Source organism: Chrysochloris asiatica, unplaced genomic scaffold (genome assembly GCF_000296735.1).
Source record: "Chrysochloris asiatica unplaced genomic scaffold, ChrAsi1.0 scaffold00032, whole genome shotgun sequence".
Taxonomy (NCBI): Eukaryota; Metazoa; Chordata; class Mammalia; order Afrosoricida; family Chrysochloridae; genus Chrysochloris; species Chrysochloris asiatica.
This window is the reverse complement of record NW_006408550.1, coordinates 1,722,513-1,738,226: the sequence shown is the minus strand read 5'-3', so window position 1 is coordinate 1,738,226 and position 15,714 is coordinate 1,722,513. Positions and strand designations below refer to the sequence as shown.

At 40.5% G+C, this 15,714-nt stretch overlaps 1 protein-coding gene across 6 annotated transcripts in view; it reads left to right on the top strand.

Annotated features, from left to right (window-relative positions):
- NRCAM (neuronal cell adhesion molecule) overlaps positions 1-15,714 on the top strand; it is a 99,602-nt gene that overhangs the window by 37,450 nt on the left and 46,438 nt on the right. For 5 of the 6 annotated variants that reach the window (XM_006859279.1, XM_006859282.1, XM_006859280.1 and 2 more), the window contains 6 exons: positions 5,854-5,997; positions 7,445-7,556; positions 9,500-9,666; positions 9,760-9,907; positions 14,654-14,778; positions 15,220-15,249. In XM_006859279.1, coding sequence (XP_006859341.1) covers positions 5,854-5,997; positions 7,445-7,556; positions 9,500-9,666; positions 9,760-9,907; positions 14,654-14,778; positions 15,220-15,249 — 726 coding nt within the window. The remainder of the gene's footprint in view (positions 1-5,853; positions 5,998-7,444; positions 7,557-9,499; positions 9,667-9,759; positions 9,908-14,653; positions 14,779-15,219; positions 15,250-15,714) is intronic. The other variant, XM_006859281.1, reaches the window with a different exon arrangement.

Below are 15,714 nucleotides of genomic sequence, written 5' to 3'. Positions count from 1 at the left end.
GACTTGTTGTTAGGTGCCGTGGAGTCGGTTCCGACTCATAGCGACCCTGTACAGGGTTTCCAAGGCTGTAAATCTTTACGGGAGCAGAAAGCCTCATCTTTCTCCTGCAGAACAGCTGGTAGTTTCAAACTGCTGACCCTGAGGTTAGCAGCCCGATTCGTAACCACTATGCTACCAGAGCTCCTTCCAGGTCTGACTAGGTTACTTTAAATTTTTATGAAGCAAAACACAGGCTGTATTCAACATGGAATTTCCCCAAAACTACCTAAAATATAATTTTTTAAACAATCTTCATAAGTTAGAGAAAAGAATGCAACTTCAGAGAGCCTGTGCTGAAAGAGCACTTTGATTTTGTTGTGTGACCTGCAGAGTCTGGAGGATAAGGAAGTACAACCCACCCCCAGAAAGAAATGAACTTGCGGTCAGCAAGATTGGGCAGAACAGTACTGCTTCCAGGAAGGACCCTTCCGGCCTTCAGAGACAACCCAAGATGGTTGTCCTGAAATACCTTCTTCTTCCCCACTGCGTCCCCAAGGGAGAGCCATGCCATGCTGGTGCTGCTCCACAAAGCCAAGGGCATCGGCACCATCATAACTATCTGTCCTGGGATATATTTCCTCATTCCCTGCATAGGCTGTGTGAGATCTTCCAGATTCTTCCAAATGGACCCTATGAAAGAGCACATGGTTATTGTGGGTGAAGGCCCCTTTCCTCTTTGAGATGAGGAGGGAACGCAGCGGGAGGATAAGAATGATACAAGACTGTCTCCTGCCATAATTTCCTATTTCCCTCCATGCAGGAGGGAGCATGTGAAAGCCAGTCACACCTGATAAGCTGCTCAGGGAACTAACTGAGTGAGATTGGTCCAGGTCATTCATGAGATTCCACCAAGGCACCTTCCTTCTTCCTTTCCTTGAAAGTTAGGGACTCAGGGGCATCTTCTCATAGAGAATAAAATAAGTAGAAGAAAATTCAAATGTAGATTTGTTCTACATTATGCCCAAATATTTGCAATCTAAGAAATACTTATAAAATTGACTTACTTTAAAAACCTGTGCATTAATCTCATATCAAACAAACCCTTAAAACCCTCCTGTCTCTAGGTTCTCAGCTCCAGAATGCATATTTTAGTATCAGGTTAACCTGTTTTACATGATTTAAACAAACAAACAAACAAAACTGTGATGGATGTAAAAGTATTTTTAAAATCTAAAGTACTAACTGGAGCTCAGATAGAACAGTAGTTAAGCTCTTGACTGCTAACTGAAAGGTCAGCAGCTCATACCCACCAGCCTCTCCATGGAGAAGGATGCAGCAGTCTGCTCCCACAAACGTTACAGCCTTGGAACACTGTTTGTTCCACTCTGTCCTACGCAGTTGCTATGAGTGGGAAGCTACTTGATGGCAGGGAGTTTAAAGTACTCTCTACATATAGGGTTGCATTATTATTAGTGCTGATCTCATTAAGTCGGAAGCACTTGCAGTTGGGCCAGCCATAGTAGAAGAGTTAGGCTAAAAGAAAGCATCTTCTGAAGACTATCACCCCAGTTCTTGACTTTACCCTTGGGGTCATAAGCCATATGTGGTGATTTTGTACTCTTGAGTTTCTTTCTCCAGTGTTTATGTATAAGAAGTCAAGTTAGTTATTCCTATAGTTAACTATTCCTTTGGAAATTTTGGGTTTGGATGCGGGAAAATTACCTTAACCCAGAAGTCTACAAAGTGTTAAGGAACAAAGATATTAGTTTGAGAACTAAGGTGTGCCTGACCCAAGCCATGGTATTTTCAATAGCCTCATATGCATGCGGAAGTTGGACAATGAATAAGGAAGACCATAGAAGGAAGAATTATTGCATTTGAGTTATGGTTTTGGAGGAGACTATTAAAAGTACCATGGACCGCCAGAAGAGCAAGCATATCTGTCTTGGAAGAAGTACACCCAGAAAGCTCCTTAGAAGCCAGGATGGCAAGACTTCATCTTTCTTACTTCATACATGTTATCAGGGGGAACCAGTCCCTGAAGAAGGATCTCATGCTTGACCCTTCTCCAATGGAGAAGGAAAAATGAAGGATCAATGAAAAAGAGGAAGACCCCAACAAGATGGATTGGCCTAGTGGCAGCAACATGGACTCAGGCCTAACAATAATTGTGAGGACGGTGTAGGACTATTGTGTTAGGCATAGGGTTACTATGTGTTGGAACCAACTCAACAGCACCTAACAGCAACAATAACGTATACTAAAGAAATGTGAAGAGCTCCATCACCCGATTCTACCACTTTATCTAAGGTCCCTAGATTGCAAACAGTGTGTGCTCACCTATTAAACTAGACTTCAGTGGCTCAAATCCACCCAGTGGTATCATGAAAGAAAATCCTGGTGATCTGCTTACATTATCCCCATGATTATCACCTAGAAAACCCCATGGAGCAGTTCTACTCTGTAGTACATGGGGTTGCCATGAGTTGGAATCAGCTTGAATATAATGGGCTTACCATTAATCTAGAGAAAGTCATCCCAGAGTTCTACTTTCACGTCATCACAGTCTAAAATGCCCTGGCCCTGTGCTCTGTGCTCCTTCACTGCCTGACTTATCAACAGAAATCGGGCATGACGTGTGGGGAGTGTGAAGAGTCCCCAGAGGAGTCTCAGTACTGAGTGCCTAAGTACTGAGTCCAAAGGGGCTAAGAATAATCAACAGGGAAGAGGCTGCAGCAATGCTGCTCCTTGTCCCAGCATGCCTTGTTGGCAGTCTGTGGATACTGCTCTGAAAGCTTGAGTCAGAAACATGATGCTGTAGTGTACTGAGGACCTGGGGCAGGGAGCATGGGCTGACTCAAGATACACTGTACTCTTGGGGTGCACCATTGCCTACCACAACCATAGTTCACCTCCTAGGCCAGTGTTCTCCTCTGTGATATTCTATCCTCTGTTGTTGTTTATTGATGAAAACTATACTACAGTGCAGTAGTCCTGGTGTGGTGCTGTGGGTTAATGCACTGGACTGCAAAGTTGGTTTGAGCTGCAAGGTTGGCAATTCAAGCTCACCAGCCATTCCTAGAAAACCCTATACAGGGTCGCTATGGGTCAGAAATGACTCGACAGCACTTAACAGCAAAAACAACAACAACAACATACTATATTGAGAGTCCTGATGTGGTGCTGTGGGGTAATGTGCTGGCTGCAAAGCCGGTTTAAACCACAAGGTTGCCAGTTCAAGCTCACCAGATGCTCCTCGGAAATCCTATACAGAGTCACTATGAGTCAGAACCAACTCAACGGCACTTAACAACAAAAACAACATACTATATTGAGGAAAATATAACTAATGTTTGTTTGCTTGTTAGAAGAACATGTCCCTTGAGGCAATTTTGAAGTTATTAGAGCTACCAATAACAGATTTGAGCTAAGATAACAGTTCAAAGTATCTTGGCACATGCCTGTCAATAGTAGAACTAACTGAAGTATGTAATAAAAGTTCACGCATTAACTCTTATCTGTGATCAAGCGTGTTGGATAACTACTTTTGCAAGAATGTCTATTAAGCCTGCTTAGGATTGAATGCACTAATCAGTCCATGAGGGGTAGCTCATCAGTAGGAGTTTTAATAAGGCTCGTATGCTAAAAATTTGCTCTAATGTTTTATTCTGTGATGCATTTTTATAATATTCTAGTCTAAAACATCTCAAAGCCTTAGAGGTTGTAACTGTGATCAAATGTGTGGTAGGCAGAATAGTGTCCCCTGGAATCTTTGGATATGTTTCCTTGCAGGCAGAAGGAATTTGTGGTTATGATGAAGGTTGATGATGGTAGTAGTGGTGAGCCATTGAGTGGGTTCTGACTCATAGTGAGCCTTTATAGAGTTTCCGAGGCTATAAATCTTTACAGGAGCAGAAAGCTTCATCTTTCTCCTGTGGAGTGGCTGGTAGATTCAAACTGCTGACCTTGAGGTTCGCAGCACAACTCATAACCCACTGTGTTACCAGAGCTCTTACGATTAAGGTTGTTGTTGTTGTTAAGTGCCGTTGAGTCTGTTCTGACTCATAGCAACACTAGATAGGATTTCCAAGGAGTGGCTGGTAGATTTGAATGGCTGACCTTGCAGTTCCAACCGACTTTGTAGTCCAGTGCTTATCCTACAGGGAAAATATTCTACATTGTCCAGTTGAGCCCAATCTAATCACAAATTCAATAATCTATCTTAGCTACTTAGAGGGAAATCAGACCGTGGAAGAATAGAGAGATTCAGTGTTGCGGGCTTTGAAGATGGAGAAAGGGGGCTACAGTCAAGGATTGTGCGCAACCTCCAGAAAGTAGAAAAGTCAAGAAAATAGATTCAGCCTTAACAGCTTCCAGAAAGGAGCCCAGCCCTGTAAATCCCTTGGTTTTAGCTCAGTAGCTCAGACACGTGGATTTAGCTCAATGAGAGATATGTCAGCCTTGTAACAGACTTCAGAACTGTGTGAAAATAAATTTGTGTTGTCTTAAGCCACTAAACTGTCAGTAATCTGTTACAGCAGTGATGAAAGACAATACAGAAAGAATGTTCACAATACTTTGAATATGGGAAATAAAGATTTTTTTTTCAGTTTATTTTCATTTAAGTGGGTTAGTAAACCACAGATGAAGAAAATGTTGGAGATGGTTTTGAAAGTACTAAAGAAATCTAAATGTAATGTCAAATCTGTCATAGACACCCATCCTTTTCCTACTACCCCAAAGGAAGAAGTATATATAAGATGAAAGTAAAGCCTACTTATCCGGTTCAAATTTCAAGGGTCATTTAAGAGAAAGAGACGCTCTCACTTAGTTTTTTATTTTGACCAACATGCTAGGATAGATTTCTTAGCATGTTGGTCAAAAGTATACTTAGCATGTTGGTCAAAAGCATACTTTTAAAGTAGTCTAAGGTTACATTCTAATATTTAGCATTCATACAAATGAATGTATCTCCAATAGCTCAGCCAATCACAATACTTGGACATGACCCGGACTGAATTCTCACCATCCTCTGTGTATTACTCAGCCAGTTCCATTCCACCTCAACGAGGATTAATCCTGGTCTTAACATTTTTTAAGTATTTGAGAGGGTAAGCTGAAAACACTAATTTCTTGAGAAATTTTACAGTTTATTTCTACTTCAGCATTGCTGTCGTTGTTAAGCAACATGGAGTAGGTTCCAATTCATAGCGACCCTATATGGGGTTTCCAAGGAGTGCCTTGGGGGTTTGAACTGCCAACCTTGTGGTTAGCAGTTCAGTGTTTATCCTGTAGCACCACACCAGGACTCCAGACTTCGGTATTAGGCATTTCAAAAGAAGAAAAAGAAATATTTTCATATTTGTTAATTCATTCCTTCATCTCATTAGGTTCTTCGTCAAAGAAGCAGGTTTGGACAAGCAAGGATACTTCCATATTTTCTTATTAGCTTTTGCGATTTTCTTCTTGATAATTAACTTAATTCCTCGTATATACTCTGTTTCCTTGTGAATAGGGCAATAGTTTCCTGAATTTGAATCATGCTTTTCACATAAATGTATGCATGTTTTTCTATATCTTTTCTGTGTCTGAAAATATTCAGTCCTACAGAACTATGTACATAAGTAGATGAAAGGAATGTGGAACATATGCCCATGCTGATAGATGAAAACTCAATCCTGAGGAGGAAAAAGTTATGGGTTTTGCCTGAGTTCATAGTCTTCTTTTTAAATTTTTATTTTGGTCTCTGCCTAGATCAATCTGTATTCTGCTCTACTTACTACGTTGTAGACCTTTACAGACTTTACAAGTTTAACCGATATACTTAAAGGAAAATGAAATAATTATACACTTTTTATTTTTACACCCAAACAGTTGCTCCTGATGACCCCAGTAGAAAAATAGATGGTGATATCATTATTTTTTCAAATGTTCAAGAAAGATCAAGTGCGGTATATCAGTGCAATGCTTCTAATGAATATGGCTACTTACTGGCGAACGCGTTTGTTAATGTGCTGGGTAAGCTTTTCCTTCTTTAAAGTTTTATGAAAATCATGGCAAATTCAATTAATGACAACCATTGCTTCCCATCCATTCAGTGAGAAGATATTGAGCATGTACTATATGCAGTGCACAGTACTAGGAGCTGTAAGGGGTATCTATGAAGGAGAAGATACAAATCTTACCCTACAACCTGTTATAACCTCGTCTCAATGCTCTTTCATAGCACAGTTTTTTAACTGGAAAAAATCTTCATTGTATAAAAATAGTCTAATATGAGCTGTTCTACTCACAGATGGTTAGACTAAGTATCAACCCCATTAAAAGGAAAATAACATTTGTGTATAATGATGACTGAATGTTACTGGCATATCTATCCTTGCAAAATGACAAATGATGCCAATTTTTGAAAAGTAAATCATTAATCATAATGCTTGACATTTATTCAATTTTTGTTGTTGTTGTTGTTAAGTGCCATAGCATCTGCTCCCACTCATAGCAACCCTCTCTCTCTCTCTCTCTCTCTCTCTCTATATATATATATATATATATATATATCTGGAGCTCTGGTAGCGTAGTGGTTACGAATCGGGCTGCGAACCTTAAGGTCAGCGGTTCGAAACTACCAGCCGCTCTGCGGGAGAAAGATGAGGCTTTCTACTCCCATAAAGATGTACACCCTTGGAAACCCTGTACAGGGTCGCTTTGGGTCGGAACCGACTCGACGGCACTTAACAACAACAACAATATATATATACACACACACACACACACACACACACATATAAGTGAGGGGGCTTCAAGAAGTTCATGGGAAACTGGAATTTAAAGATAGTAAAATTTTTCCACAAACTTTTTGAAGCCCTCTCCATATATTCAAGGAGCTCTGGTAGTGAAGTGGTTACAAATCGGGCTGCTAATCTCACAGTCAGCAGTTCCAAACTACCAGCTGTTCTATGGGAGAAAGATGAGGCTTTCTGCTCCCGTAAAGATTTACAGCCTTGGAACCCTTGTGCAGGGTCGCCATGAGTCAGAACTGACTCCACGGCACATAACAACAACAACATATATTCACTACAATGTTTAAAACTGAATTAATATAAAACAACATGCCACTGTGCCCTCATAAGTTCTGGCATGTAGAGCAGAGAAAAGAAGCATAATAGTAGTATCCTATCTGATGGGGCATGTAAGGGGAGGCACATGTTGGTTGTAATTTACTATCAACTCTGTTGTTGTTGTTGTTAAATGCTGTTGAGTCAGTTCTGACCCATAGAGACCATGTACAAAGTTTCTGAGGAGCAGCTGGTGGGTTTGAACCATCAACCTTTCAATTAACAGTCTAGTGCTTTTCCTGTAACAACACAAATCTAATGGCCTTAAAAAATATATAATAAATACACTGTGGTCCTAGAGTGTGTATTTTAGTGTTGATGTTTACTTTACTTTTTAAAAATATTTTTAGCTGAGCCGCCACGAATCCTCACATCTGCAAACACGCTCTATCAGGTGATCGCCAACACACCTGCTTTGCTAGACTGCGCCTTCTTTGGGTCTCCTCTGCCGACCATCGAGTGGTAAGTCATGACCTTATTTTTTGTTTATTATTGTACTTTTGCTAAAGCCATCAAATGTCTAAATACGCTGTGTTTTTGTTAGAGAATAGTTAGAGGAGAGGTGAAGAATCCATAACCCCGTTAATTATTATATTCATTCATTCATCTATTCACTCATAAATATTTAACTGCCTGCTCTCCTGCTCTGTGGTAAAGACTTTCATATACCCAATCTGTTTAGCAGCACACATTGTCAACCCTAAAGCTATATGTAAATATTTAAAAACAGCTTTCAGGTGGCTGTATTTTACAGTGCCATGACCATCGCCAGGACTTTGTGAATGATGATTGGAGGGAACGGTTGAAGACATTCCGTGATAATAAAATAGCACTGGGGTTGGGAAGGAGGTAACAAATATTTGTCTGGATTCTATGACCTCGAAAATAGATTTTGTTATTCCCAGCGTTTATCTTTAGTACATTTCCCACCTGCCCTTCTTGACTTGGATCTGGCCAAGCTTTCCTGTGTCCTTTGGCTTCCCATGTTAGATCACCCTTCATACACATCTCCTGATACCATGTTATTCACACACCTCTAGTGTGCTTACTTGAACATAAGCTGGCACAGACAAGGCTGGGGTAGACAACAGCAGTTTTGAGTTGGGATTGACTGGACGGCACACCACCACCACCATCAGCTGCCAAGTCGTGTGCTGGGATCCAGCAACTGAAGTGACAATGTTGTTGCTGTTGTTAAGTGCCGTCCAGTCAGTGCCGATTCATAGCGACCTTGTCTAAAGTTTTCATGAAGCAACTGGTGAGTTTGAACCACTGACCTTGTGGTTCAAACGGATCTTGCAGTTCAGCGCTTTATTCCACAGTGCCACACTGGCCCTCCAAACCAAGCCAAATCCATCGTCAGTCATCAATTCCAACTCATAGCAAACCTGTAGGCAAGGTACAACTGTTCCACAGGGTGTAAATCTTTACAGAAGCAGACTGCCTCATCTTTCTCCCATAGGGTTCAAACCACTGACATTTTAGCAATCAGGCACTTCAAACTCTAAGCCACCAGGGTTCCTAAGGATATGATAAATTTAGGATTAAAGAAAGACACCCTCCTGATGCAATAGTTAGTGCTCAGCTGCTAGCTGAACGTTTGGTGGTTTGAACCCACCCAAGAGCCCCATCAAAGAAAGACCTGATAGTCATTCTATGAAGACTAAAGCCAAGAAAACCCAATAGGGTGGTTCTGCTCTGTCACATGAGGCTGCCAATTGACTCCACAGCACCTAACAACAAAAAGGATTGAAGAAAGTCTCCCTGTGTCCTCATCTCCACCACAGAGGAGAAATACTGATGCTTGTGCACTTGGTTTCCAAGTGAAGGGCACAGCACAGGTTAACACACAGATTTTTAGGTTTTCTTTCTCTGACTCCTTTTCATCCATCCTCACCTGTTCTGTCTGACACGCATCCAGAAGTGGAATGTGAAGCTTCTCTCTAGATTTTCTGTCTTCTCTCCTCTGATTATTTCCCTATTCATCCTTCCAAATGTACCACCCTTTAAGCCTTGAAATCAAAATCTCTCATAAGAATTGAATCCTGCAACTACAAATCCCTCACAATCAGAAGAAAATGCCAAAAACGACAGTCTTCATTTTGTCTGTCTTACCACCTGTTTAGAGATGAAATAGGTAATCGTATTTCACTAAATTATGCATCTCAGAACAAAAATCACAATTTAAAGATTTGGTATTGTCAGCCTAACTCTCCAAGCACCATTTAACTTTGAAGTCTCCAGCTTTATGTCTTATCTTTACAATTCTTCCTCTGTAATGTGCTTGTGCAGATGTCTCTGAATTTGACATTTTAATGCTATGTTGACCTTGAAAGCAGCATTTTATGTCTGACTTTGAATTAAGAATGTTGCTTTTCTCATTGGGGGTAATGTCGTTAATAAAGGTTTAAAGGAACTAAAGGAAGTGCTCTTCGTGAAGATATTTATGTCTTACATGAAAATGGAACTTTGGAAATTCCTGTGGCCCAAAAGGACAGCACTGGATTGTATACATGTGTTGCAAGGAATAAACTGGGGATGACAAAGAATGAAGTTCAGTTAGAAATCAAAGGTACATCAGAGGTCACGCTTTCTTCTGCTTTTGATTTTGAGCAAATTCTCCAACTGTAGCAATGGATAACATGACAATAACACTACATTTCAGATCCAACAAGCATCATTAAACAGCCTGAACATGCAGTTGTACAAAGAGGAGGGATGGTATCCTTCGAATGCAAAGTGAAACATGACCATACCTTAATCCCCACAGTCCAGTGGTTGAAGGACAATGATGAGCTGCCCAATGATGGAAGGTATTTGAACACAATTTCTTTCCTTTCTCTTTAAGCTGCTATTAAACTACAGATGTATTGTACGGTGACTCAGAGGTGACATTATTTATGTTCCTGGAGCCTGTGTTGTTGTTGTTAAGTGCCAGTGAGTTGGTTCCGACTAGCAGCAACCCTAGATAGATAGGATTTCCAAGGAGTGGCTGGTGGGTTTGAACCACCAACCTTGCAGTTAGCAGTCCAGTGCTTATCCTACAGCCCCACACCAAGACTCTTGGAGCCTACTGTCTCTAAAATAAAGAGAGAAGCATTTCTCCCCACTGTAAAATGTTAGGACCTAAACAGCTGGCACAGTATTGAAATAAGACACTAAGAATATTAGTCTGTCTTTGTGTGTTGCTCTCCTTTATAACTTGGGATGGGAAAAACCCTTCAGGCCTAGAATAATGCCCATTGTTTTGTACTTTGTACAATGAAGTCTCAACAGATGTTTTCATTATCACTCTACAAATAAGTAGAAATATAATCTCATTAATTACCAGAGTGTGCCTGGATCCTTGTCAGTATAAGATACTATACTGTTATGTTGTTATTTGGATAGGGAATTTTATTTTAATTTTCTCTAAAGTCAGTGGAAGATAAAAAATAGTGAAATAAATAAGGCAAAGCATTTCAACAAGCCTGAGCATGCTGTAGTCCTTGAATTTGGACAGGGAGAGCAACCAGGCTGTTTTCCAGGGGAGGCCCTCAATTTGACATAGTAAGTACAGTGAGTTGAATGAATAAATTTTAGCAGTAACTGAATGGCTGTAAGCATTGCTCTGACTTGGAAGGAATGTTGTATTCTACTGGAAATGGTTCCTAAGGTTTTCTTTCTTTCTTTTATGTATATTTATAAAGAGAATTTTATTAGCAAGGAAATGGCTTACAGTTGTAGAGGCCCCGGTTCCCAGCAGAAGATAGACTGTTCCTCCTATGTGTCCATTATACTGAGAGCAGGCCACACCCCCAAGGAAGCATCCCTTCAATTGATTGGCTGATCATAGCCGTTCATCATAGAACTAACTATGCCTGTATTAGGTTTCATTACCATAGGAATAAACACATCCCAACTGCTAAACCTCTAGAAATCCTGACCTAGTCAAGTTGACACAAACCCCTAGCCATTACATTGTACCTTTGTCAACTTGAAACCTTTAAACTATATGCATAATCTTAAAGAAAATTGTAAAGTCATACTTGGCCTAACATTATAGAACTAAAACACATACAACTGAAAATGCACTGGCCCCACTTACATCTTATATGTCACAAATGAACAAAGCAAAAATATTTGATGCACACAAACAAAACAAAAATATATATTCATTTCAATGTCTAAAGGGCAATTCTGCAAGCCGGCCTCCTGCCCATAGACACACAGCCTTACTCAGTCCAAGGGCCTAGAGTCCACAGCTGCTCTGTCTCTCCGTGCCACCACCTCTGCCACTGTCTCTGCTTTCACTGCTTTTGCAGGCAAGGATCTATCCCATGCTCCACTGGTGCTCTTCCTTAAATGATGATTCTGGGATCTTCTGTTCCTGAAATGAAAGATCAGTACTCACTGCTTTTAGTTACACATCTACAATACAGTTTTGACCATCACAATTAGTTCTACTAACAATTACTCACAATTGAAATCATAAAATCCTGTCAGCATTATCCCCCATCCCCTTTCACCAGACCCATCTGGAAAAGAGTAAAATGACTCAGTGGAGATTCTACCTTGTTCCCTTATTATAAAAATTAAAACTAAGCACATGCATGAAAGCTTGTAAGCCAGCCTTTTTTTCATGCCCTTACAGCCCCCCATTTTTAGTAGCCAATGTCTAAACTGCCCATCTCTATCAACCCAGTACACTGAGGAGACAAGCATGTTCCTTGATATGAAAAACATTCCATTCCAATTGGAATTTGAAGCAACTGCATCCATAAGCAAATGCCCAGTCCATCAAATTGTAGTAATTAATACTTGCTCTCATTATCAAACATCTTTATCTTCATCTGATCAGATCCTGATCAGCTCAACTCTAGCCATCCAAGTGAGGTCAAATGAGTTGTTGTTGTTAAGTGTCATCGAGTCAGTTCCAACCCAAAGCGAACCTGTGTAGGGTTTCCAAGGAGTGGCTGAAGAAGTTGAACCAACAACCTTTGCAGTCCAGTGCATTACCAGCTGCAAGTTGGGGAGTTCACACACACCAGGTCAGTGCTCTCTCGTGGACAGAGAAGTTCACACAACTCCCTAAACTTCAGACCAGTCTTCCCTTTTATCTCATCTCAAGGTCAACGGTGCCAATAGAATCTGTCCAGACTCAGCTGAGTCTTCTTCATTGCTACATTTCCCCCCAGTTCCACTCACATGCAGATTCTGATGGTCACCAGCGAGCATAAGACTCGCCAGTTCCTTTAACTTTCAGTCCTAGAAGAGGGTTTTCTCTGATAGGCCAACTTTACTTGCCTTGATACCTCTGAAACTCAAAATGCCAAACTGCTTTTTTTCTGCTGGAATCTCCTGTTCTCCCAGCAGTCCTGGGTTGGTCTGCATGTCTTTTCAAATGCAGATGTCCCAACTCTGAAGTCTCAGGATTCCACTGAAGGCCTCATACTCTACAAAGACTTACACCAAGAAACCTGTTTTTCCCTGAACAAGTTCTAACTCCCCTTTTAGCAAATCCAATCAAATATATATTGAAGGTAGGTTTACAAGTGGTCTGTAGCCATGATCCCCAGTAATTCCTATCACACATATATGTCTATTTTACAGTAATAGGCAGGAGAAACCCATATCCATAGGCTTTTAAAATACTCAAGGTCAGTCTTGTCTTCTCCCTTGGATTAACCCCTCCTTTTATATGCATATGGTTTTGGGCCTCTGGCTGGGTGGATTCCTGTAGGCCCTAGCCATTCACCAGCTGTCTTTTCTATTTAGCCTAACATGGGCTCCAGGCAATTCCAGAAGCTGCTCTTCCTTCAGCTGAAACATTTTATCCCAGCCCCCCTTCTTTTTTTCTCTTATAAAACCTCATAAATTCATAGTTCTGAGGGCATTACAATGAATCCTGCTCACAGCACCAACTGCTTAAACCAAGTAGGACCCATGCTTGACTCCCTCTGACTCCACAAGAGGGAAAGAAGGACAAACTCAAAATCAGCCCAACGCAGATTCCTATGAAGTGGAGGTCAGACATGCTTCCACCCTATATCAATGCTTTCTAAATGAGCCAGACTTGAGAACCAATTTAGAAAACCTATCCTTATGACTGTTTCGCTAAACTCCACTCTCTCAGTATCACATGTGTTAGGCCAGATTTTCTAGAGAAGCAAAATCAGTGAAACATATATGTGTATATATATAGAGAGAGAGAGAGAAGGTTATTATTTAAAAAAAAAAAAAAAAATGACTTAAAATTGTAGAGTCCCAGAGCGGTTCCTAAAGTTTTCATGCAACTGACAGAAAGCTATGGTCCCTATTGTTTACTACCCTCCCCGCAACCCCCAAAAGAACAGTTGCTATCGAGTAGATCCCAGTTCATAGTGGGCCCATGCGTTGGGGATATGGAATAGAATTGTACTCCATGAGACTTTTTAGGCTTTAACCTTTTGGGAGCAGATTGCCAGGCCTTTCTTCCTCGGCACCTCTGGGTGGCTTCAAACTGCCAACCTTTACAAATTAGTAGTCAAGCACATAACTGTTTGTGCCATCCAGGAATTTGCTTATTAATAGCCCCCAAGACTGTGTGGACTTCTCATATCTATGACCAGAGTTTTCATTTAGTTCTACACTTCCAACTGTTCAACTTTATTTTTGTAATCTGAATTGATATGGACATGAAGGCTACTAAAATTTTCACTTGGAAATCACCCAAGAAGACAGTCTATGATTCATGCAGCCTCATTTAAATCATATACCTTGGTTTTTGACCCTGTGAGTCATTTTTTGTACTCACAAGTAACCTTTAGGAAACCTTAGTGGAGATTGCTGGTCTGAATTTTCCTCTTTCTAGTGATAACGCAGATACTCTTTGCTTTTACTTTCTGTTATGAATTAACAAGGAGCCCTGGTGGCACAGTGGTTAAGCACTCAGCTGCCAACTGAAAGGTTGATGGTTTGAATCCACCAGATGCTCTGCAGGAAAAAGATGAAGCAGTCGGCATCTGTAAAGATTTCAACCTTGGACATCCCTTGGGGTAGTTCTTTTCTGTTCTATAGGGTCACCATTAGTCAGAAGCAACCCAAAGGATGAGAATTTACACATTTGGCATAAAGGACATCAAATGTCTGTGGGTAGATAATAAAGAAATAATTTTTAAATACTGGCTTTGTTAGAAATTTAGCTGGGTGAATGGTTTTCAAATGCTTGTTAGCAACAGAGGCTTTGGCAAAGCCCCTTCATTAATAAGAGTAACTGTACAGTCTCCACCACGTCACCTCCAAGGCCCCAGGGAACTTTCAGGAAGCTCCAAAGACTCCAAAGCATGATGGAAAGGCACCGTATCAGACGCCTTAATACCACCTTCTAACCCAAGTGTTTTCATTCAACTGTTTAAATAGTTTTCCAATTGTCATCATCATTCAAGAGATACAGATGGTATAGTACTAGGTCTAATGCCCTGCAAATCTTCATCATCTTTCTCTTTTCCCAAGTTCAAGGAGTTTCTCTCGCCTGGTTGAGCAATTGCAGGTGTGGCTGGCTGCTCATTTCAGCTGCTTTGCTTGTGTCTCATTCACAGGTTCACCGTGGACAAGGACCATTTGGTGGTATCTGATGTAGGTGACAGCGATGGGGGGACATATACATGTGTGGCCAACACAACTTTGGACAACGTCTCTGCCAGTGCTGTGCTTAGTGTTGTTGGTAAGATCTAAAGTGAATTTAGCACAATCAGTTGCTCAGTGTTAGGTCGAAAAGAAAAACTACAAATATTAAATGTTGGCTTATTGTTTAGCTACAATTTTATAGATGAGTTAAATATCTATAATTTTCTTCTTTAAAAACAATGTTTTTAAGGCAGTGGTCTCTGTGTGCTTTACCGCTGTGGCATCACTGGGAAAAAAGGGTGGATATGGGCATTAATGATATTTTCATAAGAAAATTTGGAGAAATGGCCTTTTACTTCAAATCAAGAGCTTTTCTCCCTTCAATTATGACTGCATGGTAGCCAATGCCAGTCTCCACAGCTAAACATAGAGCTTAGTTTTATAACCTTGATCATGTGGAATCTTTGTCTTTTGTGCTATTTTGTATCTTTCTATTACTAATTTTGACTAAAATCGTTTATATTAATGTCCTTTCTAGCTCCTACTCCAACTGCCGCTCCCATTTACGGTAAACTAATATGAATCTTCTTTCTGTTTTCTGTGAAACAATTTCATATTGGCAGGGAAAAGTCATTACTCTGGCTTCTCCTTCCATCGTTACGCTACTTTAAGGAAAAGGGTACAGTCATGTGTTTGGCTGTGTTGCCCGTTTACTGCTTCATTCTACCCTGGAAGTTTTCACTGCGGGTAGTGTCAGTCAATATGAAGTACTTCATGTATTATCTAGTAACATCTCCCTTCGATTTAACACAGTTTCCTTATAAAGTGGCATAGTGCTTTTTCAAATACCACCACCCATATGTCACAGAATGAAAAAGCTATTTAAAATTCCATTTTATAAGTCAGGTTTTCACTTCAGTCCAATAAAAGTTGCTTTGGAAAATAAGCATTGTTTGGGGATTCCATTTTCAAAAAAATTTACACAAGAACAAAAATGGATATTGAGAACAACAATTTGCCTCTGTATTAATGA